Here is a 23104-nt window from a genome sequence, read left to right on the forward strand (position 1 = left end):
AATTCATTCAGTGTATACGACTTTTTCATTAAATTGTTTAAAAATTATTCGGTTGTTTCCATTGGACATCCTCGTTGCATATTTTGATTGAATGTGCATGTGGTTTCATTTGGTGCCTTTTTTTAAAAAGCAAGATTGCATTTTGTTTAATTTCCTTTTCATTTCAATTTTTAACCTGAAATTAACAAATTTAATAGTAATTTTTTGCATATTTTACGTCATTTTCCCCATTTTTTAGGACATTCTATAGGTCATATACCTATATTTTTTAGGTCATCAACTTCCGCTCCCTACTCACCAGTGATTGAAATATCGCCATCACTCTCCACTGAATGAGACTTTATCGACTGTTAAATATAGAACCTGATTCGCAGAAATTCATGTTTAGTTTAGTCGGAACCATTAAACTCTGTAGCTGGAACCAAGGATGTCACATACAGGTGGGTCAACAGTGATAAGAAATGACGTCAATATTTGAAAGCAGATGTAGAAGCAGGATCTTGCACTCATGAAAAAATGGTATGGAAGTACAAGCTATTAACAACTATCTCCTACAAATTATTATATTATGTTAGTAGTTCGGGCGAAACGAAAAAAAAATGTAGGAGTGGCATGTATTCTCACCGTGAGCGTTTATTGATGTGGAATCGGCACGCGAGTCAAATAAGCTTCTTTCAACCATCAAGCAACAACCATTAACCCGTTCCCTCTTAACTATTAATATTATAATTCGCCTTGAAGATATGGGAGAGAAAAGTGCCAGTAATAGAGGGGCTTTTGTGAGTTTATTTATTGTTTGTGATCTTTATTCTTTCGTTGTTATTATTATTAATGTTAATTTCTTTTCGTTTTCTTGCAGTGCTGCCGTTAAGATGGCGACGGTCGTGAATCCGTTCGGTCACGTGTTCTGACGTCATGGCGCTGATGCCCATGGCGCTACAGGGCAGTAACGACGGCGACTTGAATGCAGGACCGACGCAGCTCGCGTATTTGTTGTCACCGTCACGTGACTCGGTGGCGTTCACCAGCACCAAAGGCCTTCTCAATGGACCTGGGCAGAATAACTGCTTCCTCAACAGCGCCGTGCAGGTAAGTCCATACAGTTTGGGTTCAGTAACTTTACTTGGTGCATCGAGAGTAAGGTGGAAGGTGATCTCCCCCCCTCCCAAATTTAACTACCCCGCTAAATGTCAAGCAGTAAACATAACATGGGGTTGGTCGGTCGTGAAAGCGGAAGATACCAGAAATTTCAAGAGTAGAAGTTATTAGTTAATTTCCTGGAAGGTTGTGCAGTAAACGAACATTTGAAACAACAGATCGCGAGGAACATAGTTTCTGGACGCTAAGATAACAAATTAAAATTTTCTCATCACTAGTTCTAAAGATAATCGTGACCAAAGTTACGCCATAAGGTTACACAGGCTTCAAGAAAAAAGATTTTAAACCTGACCGCGGTACAAGACATACATAAAGAGAACAGTCACCGACCACCCAACAAAGAATGTAGTTACTCCGCCACTGATCGACGAGCCTTCACTAGGGTCGAACCTTGGATTTCTAGAATAATACGGTAGTAAGGAGTACTAATCAGTTTGTAGGTACATTTTGCATGGATATGTTAGGCTGATAAGAAAAGTGTATATTGTTTATAACTTATGTATGAGCATTATCTTCCTTACCACAGAAATTCAATCCATTGCAAACTTATTCTACTACATTGTGATTGCTACTACTTAGTTCATTGACATGTGTTCTTGGAAACCTCACGTCTCAAAGTTTAGACACTGATGATTCTAATTTCGTCTCAAAGTTTAGACACTGATGATTCTAATTTCGTCTCAAAGTTTAGACACTGGTGATTCTAATTTCGAGTTCCGTTCTTTCATTTAGCGATTAACCTAAAAAAAAAAGTAGAACTGGCGTTAGTAAAGAAATTAGAATACCAAAGGTTTGGCTACGCTGTTTATTGCTAATAAAACTTTGGTTGGCAACACTAATTCGGTACACCACCGTTCATATGCACCGACAGAGTGTACGTGGTAAGGTTTGTATTCTGAAGGTTGTGGAATGATGTCCTGGCCAGGGGGTGGACATTCCATCGTGTCGTCTTTTATCTTTCTCATTTGAACATTATCAGCCTATCAAAAGTCGTTATATATAAAAATGATTGGCAACATTGCTCATTAGTAAGAAAAAGATATTGGTTGGCCACACTGCTCATTAGTAAAAAAAAGAAACCGGTTGGCAACATTGATTTGCCGTACACGTGCACAGAAGTGTGTACTCACTACTTGATCAGTTCTGTCTGTGTTTGAATTAGGACCGCTGTTATCAGTGTTTTGGTTTCCCGTTTTTTATCGGCTCCGCTAAGTAAATAAATAAAGTGCATAGCATTGAAGCGTCATATTGATGTGTGTTTGCTTATTTTCGCTGAGGACATGCAACGCAATTTTTGTCCGACTTTTTCTGGCCAGTGGCTTCCCTCCGTCGCGGAATAGAAAAAAAAGCAGAGGTGTTGGCCTGAGATTTGACCTTGACTCCTCGTCTTGTTGGTTGACCCAGCTGACGCCCATTTCCTTCCCGCCGTTTGTCTCCTCCAACGAAATGGCGAGGCAATTAAAAACGAGGGAGGCTTTTCTGACGTGAAACCAAAGGAAAGCCATTCAACCAAGTCATTTTTTTCCTTCTCTCCTAATGTCCCGTGGAGTCCATTTTCCCCTCTTCTTGCTCAGGGAGCGAGCGAGAGCGTATATAAAAGAGGAAAGAAAAAAACAACAGAAGGAGAGAAAGAGACAAATGGATTAACAGGGAAAAGGAAATATATTATAAATATATGAAGAAATGGAGAAAAAGAAAGAGAGAGATGGAAGGGACACGAACAGAGAGAGAGAGAGAGAGAAGAGAGATAGAGAGAACAGAGAAACTAGAAAGCAACCCACTGTGTGTGTGTGGCGGGGGGATGGTAACAGAGACAGGTAAAGGTAAAGTTCCCCGTTCATATTGCACCGTGCCATAAAGGCACATTTAGGGGATGTGGGGATAGGGCCCCACACATTCTTGATCCTGGCAATTTTGGATGTGATGTGATCTGCACCACGCTCCGGCCACATTTACCCCAGGTACTCATCGATTTGAGGCTGGGTGAGCCCCAGAACTGCTTTTACGCTGGGAAAAAGTCAGAAAATTCCGACCTTAGATTACCCACCCCGCAAAACGAACCCGGGTCTCCCGCGTGACAGTCAGACGCCCTACCGACTAGATGAAGAAGAAAGGTAAAAGCTTGGATGAACAAAAATCAGAGACGAAGAAAGAAAACTGGAGAGAGACAGAGAGAGGGGGGATATAAAGGCTAAAGTGGCGACAAAGAGGGTGAAATTAAGAAAGCGAGATACCCAATGAAAGAGGAAAAATGGGAGACATAGAGATGAAAAACAGAAAAAGAAAAAGGAATACAAATAGAGCGACAGAGAACAAAAATACGCGTAAAGAGGACCGTGAGGGTCATTCCATGTCAAATCATCCAGAATTTTGTGAAAATGTCACCCACCATCTCCGATTTTGATGAAATTCGGTATACTTACAGAACTTTTGTTGCTGATTACAAAAATGACAACTTTTTTTAGATTGGTCAAGGGGTTCAGAAGTTACGCGTTTTTAAAAATCTCCGTGTACGCCACTTGCGGCTCCGCTTTGAATGACACGCATTAGGTTATAAATGATAGTATCTTCTCTCAGGTTTGCCGTAGAAACTTCAAGTTTGTTTTCTTTTGCTCAGAATAGTGTAAGCTTTCATTTAAATAAGGTTTCAGATCAGTGTATCAATAATCATGTATTTTATGTATAGTTTCATGTATTTTTTTAGAAAAATAAATTACTAACTTCAAGAGAAAATTTCTTGCAATGCCCCCCCCTTCAATTTCCCCCAAATTTTATATACAGGTAGCTCAGAGTGTATACTAATGCTTGATGGAAAAATTGGGATGGGCGGTTCAGAGACAGGGTGATAAAAAAATCATTTGCATTAAAAGTTAATCTTATAAAAAATGCTTATGTATTTAGCACAAAGTCTGAAGTACAATATTCTTTGAGGTATAAATTCAAAATTTCTGTTCACTATGTGTGAAGGTAAGCATAAGCATAACCTGGCGGGGGCAATGGGAAGCATTTGCCCCCTCCAAAATTTATAGATTAATTAAAATTTACAAATAATAATTGCAGTGGAATCCCGATTTCAAGTTCCTCGATTTTATATTTCCCTGCATTTTACATTCAATATTGGTGGTCCCAACATAGCAATTTGCTAAGAAATTTTCCTCGATTTTACATTTTCTCGCATTTAAATTTTTTCAGCTTGGTCCACTTAACAACGTAAAATCGAAGTTCCACTGTATCTAAGTTAGTTGCAACTGTCTTCAATTTTTTTAAAAAATATATAATCATCATCATCATTAGCATTCTCAAGTTTAGCAAATTTTCTTCGAGAACATTCTTTTTGTGCATTTTATCTCAATATGTTTTTTTTTTGCTACTCTTCACGGGGATACGTAATATGAAGTAAGAATTAATAATACACATTTGTGCTGATCGAAGTTTCTCCAAATGGAGCTTTTTATGCCACATACCACAGAAAATCTCCTTGTGATGGGGTGGTTGGAACACTTAGAAAGCCTGTATAGATATCTACAGTATCAAGTAACAAGTGCAGCAATGAAGTAGCAATTCCATAGAAATAGTATTAGAGGCATAAATTTCTTATTAATCACGTAAGGTGAAATGACAACAACCCGTAGTACAATGTGTCAGCGATTGCAATTCCACCCTAAAAAATAAACGAGGAACGGCGCAGGCTCTGGGATTTGCTCTTACAATAGCACCAGGAAGATTAAGTATGCACTGTTTTGAGCTTAGGCTACAGGTTATCTACAGTGTTCGGTAAGTTACTTTTTACAAGTAACCGAGTTACAGTCACTCATTTAAAAAGTAACTCAGTTATAGTTACTGGTACTTTGAAAGTAACTGTGAGTTACTTTACAGTTACTGTGGAAGAAACTTAGTTAATGATCATTGATTTGTGTAAAAATTACAAATTGTGTTTCTAGTACATAATATGTCTTCATATACTTACATTACTACTGCAAATAAATGATGAAACACAAGAGTCAACTTTGCTTGAACGATTTTAATTAAGAAATCATTTGTATGCTGACCACGGTATTTTGAAAATGGTGTCATTGATTCCACTTGCACCTATTTCTTTCTCCTCCATTCAAAGTTCAACAAGATCCAAAGATCCACTCCTTCGACAATTACTTTTTCCTAGCTCGACAGTTCACCTAAAACACTGAAGTTTTCACATACGATTAGATATGAATTGAAGTAAAGCGTGGATGAAGTTAGCATGCAACAAAGCATAGCTTCCTTGCCATTCCAGCAATTCCAAGAAAATTCTTTTACGTAGCATCCAAAGAAGATACATATATATTTTTTTTACAGTTGGGAACAGAAAATGTGAATGGCACAATTTATAGTGCATGAAATTTTGGCAATGCATAGAGTACAATAGAGTAAATATTATTAGGTACTATCTTCATGGGCGTAACCTGGGAACTACTCGTATCTTTGGTTTGAGAGAATCACAAAGTTTTCCATCCCATAAAAATTGTGTCAAAGATTATTTGCTAAATTTATTTGAAAACTCACTATAATTACTCTTTTTTGTTTGTTCCTCAAGTGCCAGGAGGTTAACTTGTAATTTTTAATTAATCTATAAATTTTGAAGGTTGCAAATGCTTTCCTTTGCCCCCGCCAGGTTACGCCTATACTTAGTGAACAGAAATTTTGAATTTATACCTCAAAACATATTGTACTCCAGACTTTGTGCTAAATGCATAAGCATTTTTTATAAGATTAACTTTTAATGCAAATGATTTTTTTATCACCCTGTCTCTGAACCGCCCATCCCAATTTTTCCATCAAGCATTAGTATACACTCTGAGCTACCTGTATATAAAATTTGGGGGAAATTGAAGGGGGGGCATTGCAAGAAATTTCCTCTTGAAGTTAGTAATTTATTTTTCTAAAAAAATACATGAAACTATACATAAAATACATGATTATTGATACACTGATCTGAAACCTTATTTAAATGAAAGCTTACACTATTCTGAGCAAAAGAAAACAAACTTGAAGTTTCTACGGCAAACCTGAGAGAAGATACTATCATTTATAACCTAATGCGTGTCATTCAAAGCGGAGCCGCAAGTGGCGTACACGGAGATTTTTAAAAACGCGTAACTTCTGAACCCCTTGACCAATCTAAAAAAAAGTTGTAATTTTTGTAATCAGCATCAAACGTTCTATAAGTATACCGAATTTAATCAAAATCGGAGATGGTGGGTGACATGGCCTGGATGATTTGATGTGGAATGACCCGTGAGCAACTCTGGCCTAGAGCCGGATATGACTGTCTGATGTGGTTTATTTTAATCGGTTTTTGCCACTTTTGGCTAATCTCGAAGATGTGGGTGAGCGATGATATGAGCTATTGATAAAGGGACACTCACAAAGAACATCCATGTCCAGGCCGGGATTGGAATCCGGGACCTCTGGAGTCTTGTATTGATTTGTTGTTTTAAGTCCACTTTATGCACAGTAAAGCTAATCGGGACTGGACCTACAGTTTAAAGTGGGATCCGAACCACTTGTGCCTCCACCGGGTATCGAACCCGCGACCCCTTGATTACAAGGCGACAACGCTACCACTGCGCCATCGGGGAGGCCCGGGACCTTTGGAGTCGTAGCGTGCTATGCTAACCACTCCGTCACAGAGGTCAGCCCGGATATGGCGCTACATGCTCTATTTGGAGTTTCCATTGAAGCAAATTGAGTCGTTATTCCTTCCCTTTGATAATACAGTGGATCCTTTTGGGATTCTTCTCTTTCTCTTATTCTGTGACAAGTTGTATCAACCGACCTTGTGATGATGTATGTCGGTTATCCTATCCACCGTACAAGAAACAATTGACACCAAATAATGCACATATTCTCCTCCTCAAGTCCTTCCAGCAGCCTTGCTAATGGAAGAACCATTTCCAGCGTGTGTGGGGCTTGCAGGCGTGGCGAAAGTAGACAGCAGTTCGAAGAAGTTTGTCGTGTAGGCTAAAGAGAAACAGTGCTGTCCAAATGCACTGTCGACTCCCACCGTCTCCTTTTAGTACTTGTTCACCTTCATTTTTGGTCTCTTCACTTTTATCAAGTTTACTTTTCGGTCTGCGGGAAGCACTCAAGCAGAAAGTCTTTTTTATTTTTTTAAAGTGCTTTTAATTTTGTTTGGCAAGGATTTCGTTTTCCTTCCGTTCGACGTGCTGATTGGTGGAGTAAAATGTAGCTGATGAACCGCCACTAAAGATGCAGCCCCCGAAATGAGCATAAGTATCACAGAGGTATGGAAGTCTACATAGAGCGGCGGATAGTCTTTGTTGAGGCAAACGAATATGAGTTTTCGCCTATCTATTTCATGGCGGTCGGTGTGGAAGCAGCAACGGGTATATAGGACTTAGAGCGGCGAAAATTTCAAATAGACTGACTTGCTGACACAAATTAAATGCGAAATCATCCCAATTACTGCTAGCGCATGCGCCTTAGACCGCTTTAACATTTTTGCTAGCATAAATGCTATGTAAATGCTTCCAAAAGTCTTATAGAAGACAACGGAAGCATTTCCTGTAATATTTCAGTGAGCTTTTGCGATTACAATGTATAATATACTGTATATAGCACAAAAGGCACGTCGAGTTGCACCATCTATGGTGAGTCATGGCCGTATTTAGAGGGGGGTTAAGGGTTCAACCCCCCCCCCCCCCCGGAAACGTCTGGCATGTTGGAATAATGGAAGTTCAGAAACCAAAACTTGTAACACATTTTCAAAAAAAATTTCGCAGTTTCACAAAAATAGGAGACAATCCTGAAATGATCGAGCTAGAATATTCAAATATTTTGAATTCTGAAATTTGAGTGAAACGGAATTAATTCTCAGAATTGCAGCCCACCCGCGATTCCTTTATTTTCACTTCTGCTGTCTCGGTGTTGTTCCTGGGTCAGACTGAAAATTCCCTTGCGATTGTCCCAAAATTCCCGTTCCAACTTTTAAATTCCCTGTTCGATAAGGGTTTAAATCCCCCTTTATAAGAGTTCAAACCTAGGATCTCTAGCTTCGTAACACGTTACGTTCACTATCCTTCACCCAGCGGTCGATTAAGAGCGTTGGGAAGTGGGATGGAACTGGTCCATAGAACACCCCCCACCCCTCGAATTGACATCGTTTGTTGCAAGTTACAAACTAGCAGAACGTTTGCTAGTTTTATTGTTAATAACGGAAATAAAGTCCAGTTAGTATTCGAAAAGAAAAACTGCGTTAGATCGAAAAATTGAGGCTACAATACAGGCACCAGGCTATGTTTTACCATTTAATCCAAAGAATTACTGGTTCCACAGTTTTGAAAATTCAAAAAATTAAGTTTTATGAGAATCGTCAAACAACATAACTTTATCACTAAAATTGCTATCTTACTTTTAAAACTTTTTCTTGAGGTATCTGAAATTTAATAACAAAATATAATAACTGTGCATTTCAGTACACACTGCATGACACGTAAAAAAGAATAATAATGAATAAATAAAAACAGTTGTGCTGCATATTCACACTTCTGATGGATAGAGTAGAAAAGTTTCTTCAAGGATATAAGGACAGCAATAATAATAATAATAAGTTTGGAATAAATTAGTTTATTATAAAATTTTAATCATTATTATTTTTATTATTTCTATTATTCAAATTTCTTGCGACGCCCATGGGAACAATTATGAATGAACCCCCCTCCCCCCCGATAAATTTTCCTGCCTACGGCCATGTGGTGAGTGCACGGTATTTACAATTGAAACAACTAAAATATTCTTCCATACGTGCACTGTATTACGTTATAAAGTATGTATTTAAGTAGCGCCATTGTTTTGTACTTAATACCGTTTTATAGGAAACGTTATTCCTCTCGTTGAATATTTATCGGCTTTTAATAATGTGAAGTGACATCACGCGGGCGCCATTACATCTGCACTCGTAACTTAGAGGTCGCTTCTGATTGGTTATGCTACGGAAATAGGACGGATCCTACCCTTGAGAAATGCCATAAATTTTTTCACTTTACACGGTAGCGTTTTGGTCATGGCAGAAATGTTAAGAAAAATGCTAAGGAAAATGCTTTCGTCTAAAGCGAACCTTACGTTCCAATATTTCCGACTCTTTTGTCGCAGAAGCAATGTCATAATCAAGGTTGGAAAAAAGAACGATTTACTATTTACATCAGTGTAATATTTTAATCCCTATTCAAATATAAAAACATCAGAAATGAACTATCGAGACACAGCTGTACAGCACAATTATGCTATTTCATTTTTTATCGCCAAGGATTTTCGCAGAAACGTTTACTGTGTGTGTGCAAATGTTCTAAGACGGTCCGACTCTTTTTCCAGCTTATTTTTGTTCGACAGACACATGCTGGAAACTACTTTGAGCGCCCTATAGTGACATCTGCCGACCTCCACGGCGTGCTACGACGCCAGGGGGCGGGAAAGGAAGAAAGGTGAAGTAAAATAAATCACATCAATCAACGTAGTGACTGACATCTATACTTTTTGGGAGCAACTATACAGCTCGCCAGGTATGATGACTGCTGAGGAATTCGGTAGAGCTTCAATACAAGGAACGAGGATTGGCTGCCGCAGTCACGTGACTCCACTGTAAACCGCGCATGTAGTTCTTCGGCCGTTGTATAATGGCTACCTGTATAGCGTCGAGTGGCTTCTTCGGAAGCAGTCCTTCTTCCGTTTGCCGCCATGATATAATTAGGCAAGACTTCACATTCGCTCCAGCCAATCTAGAGATGTCTATATCATTATACATTATACATTTCAGATACACAATTACCAGACTAAGATTCCCATTTGATTTCATTGCACGTGCAGTTCTGGTTAGATGAAAAGCGACTATGTCGACGATTTAATTCGTTTTTCAGCGAACATGTGTCAATACTTTTTACATGTATACAGTGGCGTGCCCAGGATTTTCGAAAGGGAGGGGTTGCGTACACGTTTTCTGGTAGTCAGCCCACATTTCGTCATCTTTTCTTACCTTTGACGTTCTTTTTTTTAGGAATACTGGGCCAAAAGGGGGGGGGGTTATAACCCCCCTTGGACATATATATATTCATATATTCTGAGAAACACAATGACACGTGGAAATAGAACCGTGCAGTAACGAGTGAAGGTTTTTTGCATGATTCGAAATGTCCCTGTGTAAAACGATAATAGAGAAATCATCAGTAACTTACCCGGGGATAAAAGTTATTTTCCAGGTGGCTGTCAAGCTCACGCCAACCCCAGAAACCACCGCTTTTGATCAGAACAATGACACGTACTGTGAACTTTGAAAATTATTGGATAGGTTTTATCCTTAGTTGAATTTTATTGTCTGTTGAGATTGCCAGCACTGATCTGCCAATAGAAATTTATTGTTATGTGGACGAAATGGATATAGCCTTGAAAGAGCTTCAAGAGGGATAACTAAAAGCCAAGAAAACACACTGCGAGGGAAACAGACTCCCTGCGTCAGGACGCCAACTGAGAACTCTGTATCGGGTCATTAATCTTTGCGACCTGCAATGGGCTGGGAGTAAATAAATCTTCGGACCTTTCCAAGAAGGTCAAGTTGTTGGGGGCCAACAGCCCGCACGATAGAGAGGGGTGTCCACAAAATCGGTGGTAGATGCTTCGCGTCACATGTGCCCTGTGATTGTAAACGGAGAGAAATTTCCCTCGGTTTAGGGATATTTTGAAGTAAAGGGAAAAGGGGAAATTTTCTCAAAGTTTGCAAAATGCACTATAAAAATAATGGGAACCACCAAACATCCCTCTGTGTCTTCTTCACCTCCTGTAATTGTATCATTGGAGTTGCTGCTTCCAATAATACCTTTCGTTATTCTTTTATTTTTTTCAGCAACAGTTCTGAGAAGTGGCGTGCCCAGGGTTTTCGAAAGGGAAGGTACTATCCATTGCATTTAAAATATTAGCTCTACAAACCTATACCCAAAGGGACCATGCCCCTCTAACAATGAAATATTTATATGCAATCCTAAAAATACATACGAAAATAACATTGACAATTTTTCAGATTGTGATAGAATTTCGATTTTTCTCTTTCGTGAATGAATGGGTTGTTTGTGGCGATAGGCAAACTCCAGAAGTCTGCAGTCCACTTTTCGCCACTTTTGTCACCGCGCACTATGCTAAACCTTATCCCCCCCGGTTCTGGAACCCAATCGCTGCCACTGTTTATGACCATTGACGGGAGACTACCAGACGTCCCGATACCCGATTTAAATTCATTACAAGAATCACTGCTAATACGTATAATTTAATTTATAAATATATTATTTACTAAACATAGAATTATCATGGCTGTTCAATGATAAGAAAATTATAGGAAATTTGAAAACATGGTAATTTGCGGAATACAGCACTATTCGGATACTTCCGAGAATTGAGTGTAATAAGTGTAAATAAGATATAAAATATATTTGCTCTTTCCTCAAAGTATCTTCCTTTGAATAAAATTTATCTGTCTCCCAAGGAGCACGTGCCAAACACAGGGTGCTAGATGCCAGCGAAGTTCAAATTATGCTAGGTATAGAACCATAATGCCAGGGTTGGTATCATTGATGAGGAACCATTCGATCCTTCCTCGCTGGCCATTTAAACGAGCAACCCCCTTCCGCTCCCTTCCTAACCCCTCGCCCATTCCGCTGTAGATGGAAGATCGAGATTCCTCAGCAACAGGGAAGAGGGAAGACAGTCGTTTTTGGCTGTCAACTGGAGCCAGCGAGTGATAGCGAATAGTAGCGAACCTAGTCAAATGTACGCACATTGCGCTCATAATTTCATAACGCACATTAAACTCCTAAAAAAGTAGAAGACTGGAAATAAGTGCATCCAGATACGTTTATAATATTCCAGAGAAAGTATTTGCTTTTGAATGCTAGGTTATGGTTAAAATTTGCTTATATTTTACATACAAATGTATTTTGTCAATGCATAATCATTTAACGTCTTCAGCGCTATTGAAATTGCAGGACAAGGAAAATTGTCATCAAGGGTATAAACGCAAGGCCATAGCTAGAATAATTTTATTTCTAGGGGCGGGGGCGGGCGGCTAATCAACAGCTGCCATCTAAAAGCGAAAAAGTGGCAGGTTTAAGTGCCTGTATAAAAGTACAGTTTTCTAATAGGCAGATATCATATATTTATCCAATTTACACAGCGTAATAATTATATTGACTTATTTCTACATTTTGCAAATTCGCAAAAATAAAAAATCTTACATACTTTCAAATCGCTTACAGGAGATAGTAAATACAATGCAACGTATGCAAATTGTTTCTGTCTCCTTGTAACAGAAGTGATTTTACATCTTGTGAGTTCGAAACCAGACAGATTCCATCCCCAACTCCTTACGTCAGAATTGAGAGCCCTTGTACTACGAAATTGAACATTTGCACATGTGAAAAAAATTTTCAACGTCAAGAAATGCTTGTGAGAATAGAGCCATTGTACAGTATCTCTCAAAAGTTTTAGGACAACGACATTTTAAACTAGGCAACTTATATGTCATATCACCTTCCCTACTTTTCTCGCATCTTGTCTCCATCCCACTCTTCTCCACTCCTCTTATCTCCTCTCCTGTCTTCGATTTACGACTCCACTGCACTCATCTCCTCTTCTTTTCGTTCTTCTCATGTTCTCTCTTTTACTCTACTCTCAACTCCACTCTTCTCGTCTCCTCATCTCCTCTCAAACCTCCTCTTCTCCTCTCCTCTCATCTCATCTCTTTCCCTCCTCTCCTCTCATCTCTTTCCCTCCTCTCTTCTTTGCTCCATTTTCCTCATCTCTCTTCGCATCTTTTCCCTTTCTCCTCATTACGTCTCCTATTCACATCTGTCCTATATTTTCTCCCCTCCTTTTCTTTTCCTCTTCCCCTTTCGCTCTCTTTTTTCTCTACTCATTTGTTGTCCCTTTTCGTTTCCCCTCTCCTCTGTTCCTTGGTGCAGACTCATCAGCGATGAAATACTAGAAGATCGATTTTCTTTCTTTCAGAAAGTATTTCTTATTTGCGACAAACGTAATACTGATATTTCTTTAGAGTTTTATACAATAATACTTGGTTTTATTCCTTTCGCGTATTTCATAAATATCTATTGTGCATATGGCAACTCTGAAATTGAGCCTAACTCTACACGCAACCCACGAGCGCCTTACGTAATTTGGGTTGCCTAGTTTAAAATGTCGTTGTCCTAAAACTTTTGAGAGACACTGTACAAGAATGATGTATATTAGTTATTATTATTACGACATATTCAGATCTTCAAGGCTTGATGCGAAAATTCTGATCGTGTAGCGGTAAAAAGGGAAAAAGCCACAGATATAGAGGTGAAGCCTGTGTTTCATAATGTACTGGAACATGAAAGCAACTGAATACGTGCACACGCGTTTGTGGAACGTGTTCAAGCTGGCTGTAAATCTGAGAATACGTTAATCGACACTGCAATCAATGGTAACAGCCTAATTCAACTATATTGCCCTTGCACCTTTTATCCTACGTCTATTTCTTATTACAGAGAGTTAGGAAGTAGGGTAAAAATCTTCTCAACGTCTAGAGAGGACTCTTAGAGAGCTGGAGAGACTGGAAAGAACTCCACTTGTGGATTCCCATTAGATGTAAATCGCAGGAAATGTAACTCCCCCTGGGGTCATGTTCACACGCCATTCGGAGCGCTGCAATCGCCGGGCATCCATTTTGTTCCCAGCACACTGCACGCGAAGACGTTGAAGCGTGGATGTTTGTAGTCTGTGAATATTATACACACAGTGTGTCTCGATTGTGATTACGTAAAAAAGGGACCGTGTAATTGAAAAACAGGCTCACCGGAAATGGTGGAATCCGTTTCATGTGAGAGTGATATTTATTGCAGACTGGAAAATATTGTTTACGGAGAAAACATGTCTTCCTTCTAGGGACACACTCATAAATATCAGAGCAAAAGTTATTGTTCGGACTTATAGTTGTTAGAAGAGATATTGCATAAGATAATGTTGGCGCGTAATTGGGGAGTTTTGTTCTTTCCATCAAGGATTCTCAACCGTTGACCTCACTGCTGGTAATGGTCGTTCAGAGTGTACGAATTTTATACGAGGGTTGACTGTGGTCTACGGACTGCTTTAATTTCGTGCAGATTTTCTCGGCATGAAAGTTCAGGGCTATCCAAGAACAAGAAGAGTCTATATAATTACGCTATATGTGGTTCTCGAGACGAGAGTCCGCCACCATTTCTTTCAACTATCTTCCCAATTGTTCTCACGATGCTGGCGCTCAAACACAGAAATTTGGAGCTTCTACCAACGATCGAATCCGGGACGAAAAGCGGTAGTGGCTGCTTCGCTAGAGAGACGGGTTCGACTTCGAGAGGATATTTTTTCCGACGATGGGTCTGCATAAGAACGGCTCTAGGGCTCACCCAGCCGCTAATCGGTAGAGAACCAGTGAAATAGAAAACACAATATCTCTGAAACAATTGCGCTTATTGCCTCGAAATTTACTGAAAAAAAAAAGGAAGTAATAATTTTTTTCTATTGCTAGTTCGTGTAAAGGAAGCTAGTTCCTATCGATATCATTCTGTGGAAGTCTGTTTTCTCTTTGTTCTTTGTTTCTCTTATTCCCTTTCGGGACTCAACACTGCGTGTTTCTTCCAGACGGGATCGTTCTCGGGTGGATGCACATTGTACATTGGTTCGGATCCCACTTTAAACTGTAGGTCCAGTCACCATTATCCTCGGAGCATTCCATAATGTTACAATTTCCAATATTTCCTCATTAGAGGATGCGGGTGCACCGATCGGGATTCGTATGTGATAATGCTGCATCCTTATTTAGCGCACTAGCTACGCGCATGCGCAGTCTATAGCTTCGCTACCAGTGCAACATCCAACAAACTTATCGAGTTTCTCTATTCGAGGCAATAAGTGCAATAGTTTCAGAGATATGGTGTTTTCTATTTCACTACTTCAACCAGACCAAACATTTCCATACAGAAGAAAAAGATTCATCCTACAAATATCATCAACCCTTAGTAGTGATGTAACAGCATGAAGACCATCGACTTTCTCTCTCACTCTTTCTCCCAATCAATGTTACAATCCAATCGTATCTTCACCAAAAAATCAGTGCTGTAAAATCATTTATTTCCTCATTCATCCCCACCCCCCTACTGAGTACCTCTAAAAGTATGTTATGGAGTGAAGTGATTCACGTCGGAAGACACGAGACCATTATTCTAGTAACTGAATTTTCAGGCAACAGATGGCAGCACAGCTCGCAAGTCCACTCGCAACTTGTTCTACTCGTTTTATTTTATCCTTGCTTGTGTTTTTCGTGTCGTTTTATGCCAGCAATTCATTCCAGGCAAAGTATTCATAGATTGAACATGACAATCATGTAATTAAACGAGGACGTGGTAGGAATACTAAGAATCTTGCAATTATTTTGTTAGTCTGGACTTATGAAGTAGTGCTGTAGTTTTCAGTTTGCAACTCAAATTCAATCTAACTTATAAACAAAATTTCGGATTATTTGGACCAACTCGGAACCTTCGGGGGATACACTGTGCATTGGCCACCCTCGAATCAACCAACTTGTCAGACTTTTCAATTTTACAATAATATTTATAGTAATACGCCAAGAGTTAAAAATATTTTTCAGAACGCTATAAACGTTGTAGACTGTAAATTTATACTGTCTGTAAAATCCTCGTTACTTTGAAGATTTCTTATTTTCTCCCGGATCTCCTGTTGGCGTAGTAACCAACATGTCGCCTTGTATTTAAACGGTTCCGAGTTCGATCCAGGGAACCTGTGTGAGCTGACCACTCTACGCGTTCTTTCACCGAGAAGGCTATTGTTATTTCTATTATAACATTATGGTTTCATTTGAAAATATAGAATTTATGATGAAAAGTTACAAGATATTTATTTCACGAACATTTCACATTTAAAGTTTCACACACTTTAATAATCTAATATAAACGTTAGATATTTACATATAAGTTGTTGAAAAAAAATGAATAGCAGATTGTGACAAACTCAAATATTCGAAACCCTTTCAAACATTGCCCCAAATTATCACTGTTCTTTATTTATTGGTTTATTAAACCGTTTACTAAACCGATGAGATGGGTTTGAACCAGGCACGCAGTCAGGGAAGGGCTCTAGGGGCTGGAGCCCCCTAGAAATACAACAAATATTTATTTTATATAGTGTATAGTGCGCAGGGTGTGAAATCATTGAAAACTCGTGGGGGGAGAAAGTTCTTAATGTACAAACACCCCCTCCCCCACAAACATGTGTAAATTATACGATATACATATTTGTAATATTATTAAAAGTAAAAATAAATTACTCAATTAAAAATATATTATTATTATTACTATTATTATTAATTACTCTCTAGCCTTCTTGAACCCGAAGGTTCATGGCTACAGCAACACAGGCCTTCCATCTGTCCCTATCCTGAGCAAGATCTATATACTCTTTTCCATCCCTCCCAATTTCCTTTAGGTCCATCTCCACCTCCATCTTCGTCTTGGTCTACCTACAGGAATCCTGTAAACTCATCTTTCGTCTACCATTCGTGCCACATGGCCTGCCCACCTAAGTCTTCTTGATTTAATCATTCTAAAGGAAATTGATTTGTTACTTTTATACATATCAGATATTGCAAAGCAGCTAACTAATTCCTTTAGTATCTGGTTAAAGATGTTAATAAATTATGAAATAGTTGAAGTGGTTATATTGTGTGAAAGTTTTTGTTTAGTTTGTGCTTTATGTTAATATAAATCAATTAGATTTCATAGTTAGCCTATTATTTTCTTGCATTCTTGTTTTTCTTTTATTGTGAGTATTGATGTAGATCTCTTGAGAGAGAATGTATTCAATATTTACAACCACACTATTTTGTGTGGGTTTTCATTATTATTCTTAGTAAAGTACATTTGAAATTAAAAGTAATTGCGTATCTCTTGCTCGTTATAACAAAACTCTCCCCCCCGAATTTTTTTGTTGGAGGGAGTCTTGAGGCGAAGATTGTTGATGGGGGAAATCCCCCCGCCCCCCCAGGATTTCGCACCCTGTATAGTGGTAATTAAATTTACTTCCTTAGCAGAATCATCTTGTGTAATAAGTTGTAATATACTGAGAAATTCATCTTCATGGCTTCTACCCCAACTTTTTCGCCTTTAGATGGCGGCTGCTGATAAGGGATGGCCTCACCCGATATACAATTCTGGCTACGGGCCTGGTTTAAACTCGTTAACCCTTTCCTGTCCCCCCCTGTTTTTTCGGTTCCTACAAGACACTGCTAAACATGCGAACCCTTTTCCCTTGAGTTAGTACCAGAAATCGTTTTTGTTTTGCATTTTTGGCATTTCTTGACGTTTGTGTGTTACTGGTCATTTTAAAGGATTTTGGCTTGTATTTATTACATTTTTCATTATCTTGCGCAGACTATTATTGTTTTTCTTACTGCATTTTGCTTTTTTTACGATCATTTCGCGTGTGCTCCTTCCAAAATTCTACAAGGAGAAATAAATCTATTCAAGTAGTTACAACTGCTTGGCTTTTTGTCATTTGTGAAAATTAATTTTGTCGGAAATGTAATAATTTCTATTTCTGGTCCTTTTAAAAAATATTTAAAAGGTAATTTTTAAAAAACTTATAGCCATCAACTTCCGAGCCCTAGTCAATGCAATTTCATTTGTTTCTAACCTTTTGCGCACCGGCAGGCCCCAGTTGATAGATACGTTGTAAACTCCCACCGTTGGTAGCACTGACTCGCTCACCGCAAGCGACTATAGGGTCTTCTGCGTGACCTGTTAGAAATCACGACTCCCGAAGATTATCGAACGTAGCCGAAGACGAAAGAGCTTGTCTATCGGGGTCTGGCCCTCGTCTTTCCACATGCAGATTGTAAACTTGGGTAAAATGCTGCGGTGGCGTCGAAAGATTTTTTCCAGAGAATGCAGGGAAGTTTATAAAAAAAATGACAAGTTTATGGCATCGCATGTACAATTGTGGCGTGTTCTTGCGTGATGTGCTGTAAAATGTTTGTCACAGATACGTATAGTTAGATCAACTGTTGAGAAACAGATTGTGCTAATTTTATTGTAATATTGCTAAATCCAGAACAGTGTATGCAGTGATTGAAATAGTTGGTAGTATATATTGCACAAGATTGCTTCAGCCGGTGTATGAACCTTGAGAATTGCAAGAAAATATTTATTAGTGTATCTGACATGACATACTCTTGTTTACCATAGCTGTCAAATCACACCAATCTAACAACAATGTATTTTAGTTTAGTTTATTTGCATCCATGGACTAACCCTTGTACAAAAAGAGTACATGTTATCAAGCTTTCAACTCTTATAATTCTAATGGATCATACATGTTTTCCGTGTCCTCCCGTTTCGCCTTACACACAAAAAAATTCCCACCTGGGGATATTATCGACTTGAAGGGTAATTCATAATGAGAGCGCAGAGCTTGTGATGCTGCGTACCTTGGCTCCCATTGTCCTGTCGGATTGAATTGTTTTAAGTCCACTTTATGCACAGAAAGGCTAATCGGGACTGGACCTACAGTTTAAAGTGGGGTCCGAACCACTATGTGCCTCCACCGGGTATCGAACCCGGGACCTCCTGATTACAAGGCGACGACGCTACCACTGCGCCATCTGCAAGGCCACCATTGTCCTGTCGGTTAGGTTGATAATACATTAATAATAATGACCCTTCATGTCGATAATATTCCGTGGTGGGAAATTTATTGTGTGTATGGCGAAATGGGATGTCCCGTTTCGCCTTAGTGTCATATAAATCACGCGAAATTGTATTGGGGGGTAGAAAGCGTAATAAGGCGAAATGGGCCGTAATCCATGTATTAAATACAGTACCAGATGGGCATTATTTTCTTATTTGTTTACAAAATGGAACACTATTAGTAAACCTTTAAACATTACACAGAAATATAATGAAGGAATGTGGGGCTCCCCGATGGCGTAGTGATAACGTCGTTGCCTTGTAATCAAGAGAACCTAGTTCGATACCCGGAGGAGGTACACAGTGGTTCGGATTCTATTAGTACAGTCCCAATTAGCCTTTCTGTGCATAGTGGGCTTAAAAAGTAACAAAATGGAGGTTATTAAGTTTCAACGAAAAATATTTCACTACATATGTTCTGGTTTTTCAGCGTGCTGTGATTGAATCAAGTCGTGTACAAAAACAGTTTCGGAGAAGAAAATTAAAGTACAGTCACCGCAATAAAAATGAGACACGTAGATCCTGAAAAAAGCACTTCACTAACTCTACGGCGGTGGTAGAATTTGCCTTGAGAATTTGCTATTTAAATCCACTTATCACCGCAGAGTTAGGCAACCCACATAACGCCTTGCATGGAAAAGAGTATTTCAGGATCTACGTGTCCCATTTTTATTGCCGGCGACGGTACATAAATATGTTTTGAAACGTAAGTAGTATGGCTAATCGTGACAGTGGCAATGCATGGTGGATAGATGAAAGAACAATCACAAATATATACGGATGTCCTACGGAGGATTGTACTGGCCGTGGGCCCAGACGCCAGAGCCTCGTTAGTCTGCAACAATGCAGTCCAAGGTGTACTACGTTGAAGGGAGATTGGCAATAGCCGAGACCCAAAATGTGCTGATTTGTCTTCAGCTTTTTTTTAAAAGTTACTGAGAACATGTCAACAAACGTATATTTTCACCACAACATTAGTTAATAATAATCCAGCTTCTTAAGAATCTTCAAGAAATCGACGTAAATGTAAAGTGCTCCCCTGTGCTTTGCACCACGCCATGAAGGCATGGAGTTAGGGCCCCACACTTTCTTGATCACAGCCGAAAGTGGGGTGATGTGATCAGCACCACGCCCCTGACCGCCCCCCCCCCTTGAGTTTCCTCCAGGTACCTACTTTGTACGACGCTGAGTGGGCGCCGGAGGAGCTTGAACAGGTGGAAGAAATACCGGTTCTCTCCCGCCTGGGATCGAACCCGGCTCTCTCGCATGGTAGTCAGACGACTGAGCTACCGCGGCGTAGTGGAGTTTATTTTTGAACTTGAATTGAAAGGTACTTTTCACCTCTTGCTTTGAATTTGAAATCGCAAAAAATAAATCAATATCAACAAATTGCATTTGAAAAGAGTATACTTGCCTACAGGGAAAGACACTAAACACATGGCATATGTTTCACTGTCCTTCAAATGATAGAACTGCCACGCAATTCACATGAAAATGTAGTATAGTTTCGATACGTGCCATCAGATGACGCAACTGCACAAGTTACTTGTAATACTTGTGTACAAAGCGCAACATCTGTATTGGTCTGTGGGATTTTCTAGCCCCTATTTAACGAGCTTATAATTCTTCATCTTATTGTATGTAGCGAAAGATCAAATTATCTCGTTTCGCTAGCTTTCCTCTGTTTTGCAATCTCGTGTTTTACTTGTTTTTACGTCTGGTTCTCCCGTTCGCTTTTGTTTCCTCTTGGATGTTGTTTTTTTGTTAGCGAATAGTTCACCCCTTTCTTGGCCTCCGTGCCTGGCTACAGGACCATAAAATTCGCCTTTGTGATCGGCTTTTATGCGACCCACACCGTGGCTGTAACTTTACCAAGTGATGGGTTTTGCGTCTTTTACGTTTGTGCTCATCTTCAGTTTTATAATCCTTTGTCTCGTCATGCTCAACCACGGAGCGAAATCCTTCGTAAAACATGCGTACGCTGTTTTCCCACCGAAAGTCTCCGGACGGCAAAAACTCAAGCCCTTCCCTGTGATGGAAAAGAATCAAGTAACTTACACCTACCTATACCTCACAAAGATGAGATGAACTGCAGTTATGGCGTCTGTCGAAATCAGTGAGCCGTAACTGTAGTAGTTCTCACAGACATATGTTACTCGGTTTACCAAGACGATCTGGTTTCGAACGAGAACAAGATGATGTGCTTGCAATCCAGACACGTTTGTATTTATTTCAATAAGTCAATTGTTATCCTTGTATACAAAATATTGATGGTGGAAATTTCTAATATTCGTTTTTCGAGTAAACGGTAACTAGTTTTCATTACACTTTTTTTATTTTCAAAATACAGTGAGATGCATAATCATTTCGAAACAAATTGTGGTCCTTCACTATATGTATTCTCTATATTTTACAAGAATTGAAACCAGTAGGGACGATTTGGTGTCAAAACTGGAGGGGAGGACAGTTTACTCTATCTTGATATACAGGCTTAGCATTAAGAGGACATAATGCGGGGTTCGAAAGTGCCAAAAGTGGTGGGCACGTCCTCCCTAAACACCGCCACTGATTGAAACAAAACTCTAAACAAACTGCTAACAACTTTAACACTAGTATACTTTAAAATTCGCGATTGTATGGAATATTGCATTATTATTGTACGTCACGTTATTTTCTCCATACTTGACAGTTTAAAAGTTTTTGCCGGACACACCGACCACCCGCTACAAATTTCACATAAAAAAAATAAATATTGATATGAAAAAGTAACCTTACCTATATTTTTATTGCCATTTTTATGTTATGTTTTGACTGTTCCTCGTATAATTTTTATTTATTTTATGAGTTAAATGGTGGAAGTAATAGGGATGTCGTAGGGTTGGTAGGAATAAACAACATTTTAAAAGTAATCATGCGAGTTCGAACGTGGAAGTCCACTGCGGGCCACACTTTAGCAACACCACTCTAATTGATGATTACTGTAGGCTTGAGCCAACAAGATCGTTGAGTATGAAGAATGCGGTCCAAGGAGCCGCTACGTGCGGAATGGAACCTATGATCTCTTGATATCCATCGACGACTAAATACAATAATGTCCGGGAGATTTGAAACCAACCATGATGCTGTGCATGTAGATAATTATCAGACCAATGATTTACAATGGTTCAAGAAATTTCTGCCCTCGGAAATAAGCGAACCACTAGCTTCCCCTATGACTTACACATTCGACACTAGCGTCAAAGCTTCCAGGCCAGAGCTTCAAATATGATGGTGGACCATTATGCCATGATGTGAACTCTCCTTTTGGTGTTGTGTTCCCACACCACTTGAATTGTCAGGAAACTGTTTTGCTATTGGTTCCTGTGGGAAGAAGCTTGCACTTCTACAGGTCAAGAACCACTTTGCACCGATACAACGAGAAGACTTAATGAATTATCCCGGCATTCAATGCCAGGATATTGAAGATTGAAAGTTGTCACTTGGAGGAGAGTTTCCGGATTGTCTTTTTGTCGCAGCTCTGCGACTTTGCTCTGGGAACAAGTACGCGACGTGTGTGTCTGATTGTGAAGCGCTCGCTCTGTTTCCGGCACGTACGTCGTTGCATAAGGAAACGCAAGGCAGTTTTTAACAAGGTTCGTGAGCGTACTTCGAAATGGCGTGATGCTATGGAGGCGACGCGCCGAAAAGAAAGCTGTAGTATTGTTGATTCACGCTGAAGACTATTGGGTGTTACCTAACGGGAAATGGAACAATGTGATAATCCCTGCCAAAAAACAGACTACTCCCCACTATGCCGATTGCAATTATATAGGATCCTAGGAGAAAATCTTGGGCAGGTTCCAAGTCGTAATACGGTTTTGCGAGTGGGGCGTGCTTTTGTTGCATTGTAATATGACGCGTGCGTGTGGTTTCAACGGTACGAGAGTTAGGAGAATGGAAGTTGATTCACAGGTGCCGTTTTGCACGGTCAGTAGGATACGCCTTTAGAAGGGCAACCCCCTCAATCAGGAGTTTATCCAGAAATTTGCATCTGAGAGGAGTTGGGGGTGTAAGTGTAAATTTAGAGCAAAAATGACCATAAATTGGGCGTTTGTGAAAAATTTTAAGGGGGTGTTGAGGTAATTTTGGGG

The 23104-nt window shown here is 39.5% G+C and overlaps 2 protein-coding genes across 2 annotated transcripts in view; one reads left to right on the plus strand and one right to left on the minus strand.

The window, feature by feature from the left end:
• The window catches only part of LOC145995299 (DNA excision repair protein ERCC-1-like), a 347987-nt gene that overhangs the window by 189214 nt on the left and 135669 nt on the right, over positions 1 to 23104 (minus strand). The window lies entirely within an intron of this gene.
• Positions 1 to 23104, plus strand: part of LOC145994892 (uncharacterized) — a 149368-nt gene that overhangs the window by 45142 nt on the left and 81122 nt on the right. Inside the window, exon 2 of the mRNA XM_083131348.1 lies at positions 860 to 1089. Within this exon, the coding sequence (XP_082987474.1) occupies positions 916 to 1089 (174 nt within the window). The 5' untranslated portion in view covers positions 860 to 915. The remainder of the gene's footprint in view (positions 1 to 859; positions 1090 to 23104) is intronic.

The sequence above is a fragment of the Lepisma saccharinum genome, chromosome 11 (assembly GCF_977018435.1).
Source record: "Lepisma saccharinum chromosome 11, izLepSacc3.1, whole genome shotgun sequence".
In the NCBI taxonomy this organism is placed as follows: domain Eukaryota; kingdom Metazoa; phylum Arthropoda; class Insecta; order Zygentoma; family Lepismatidae; genus Lepisma; species Lepisma saccharinum.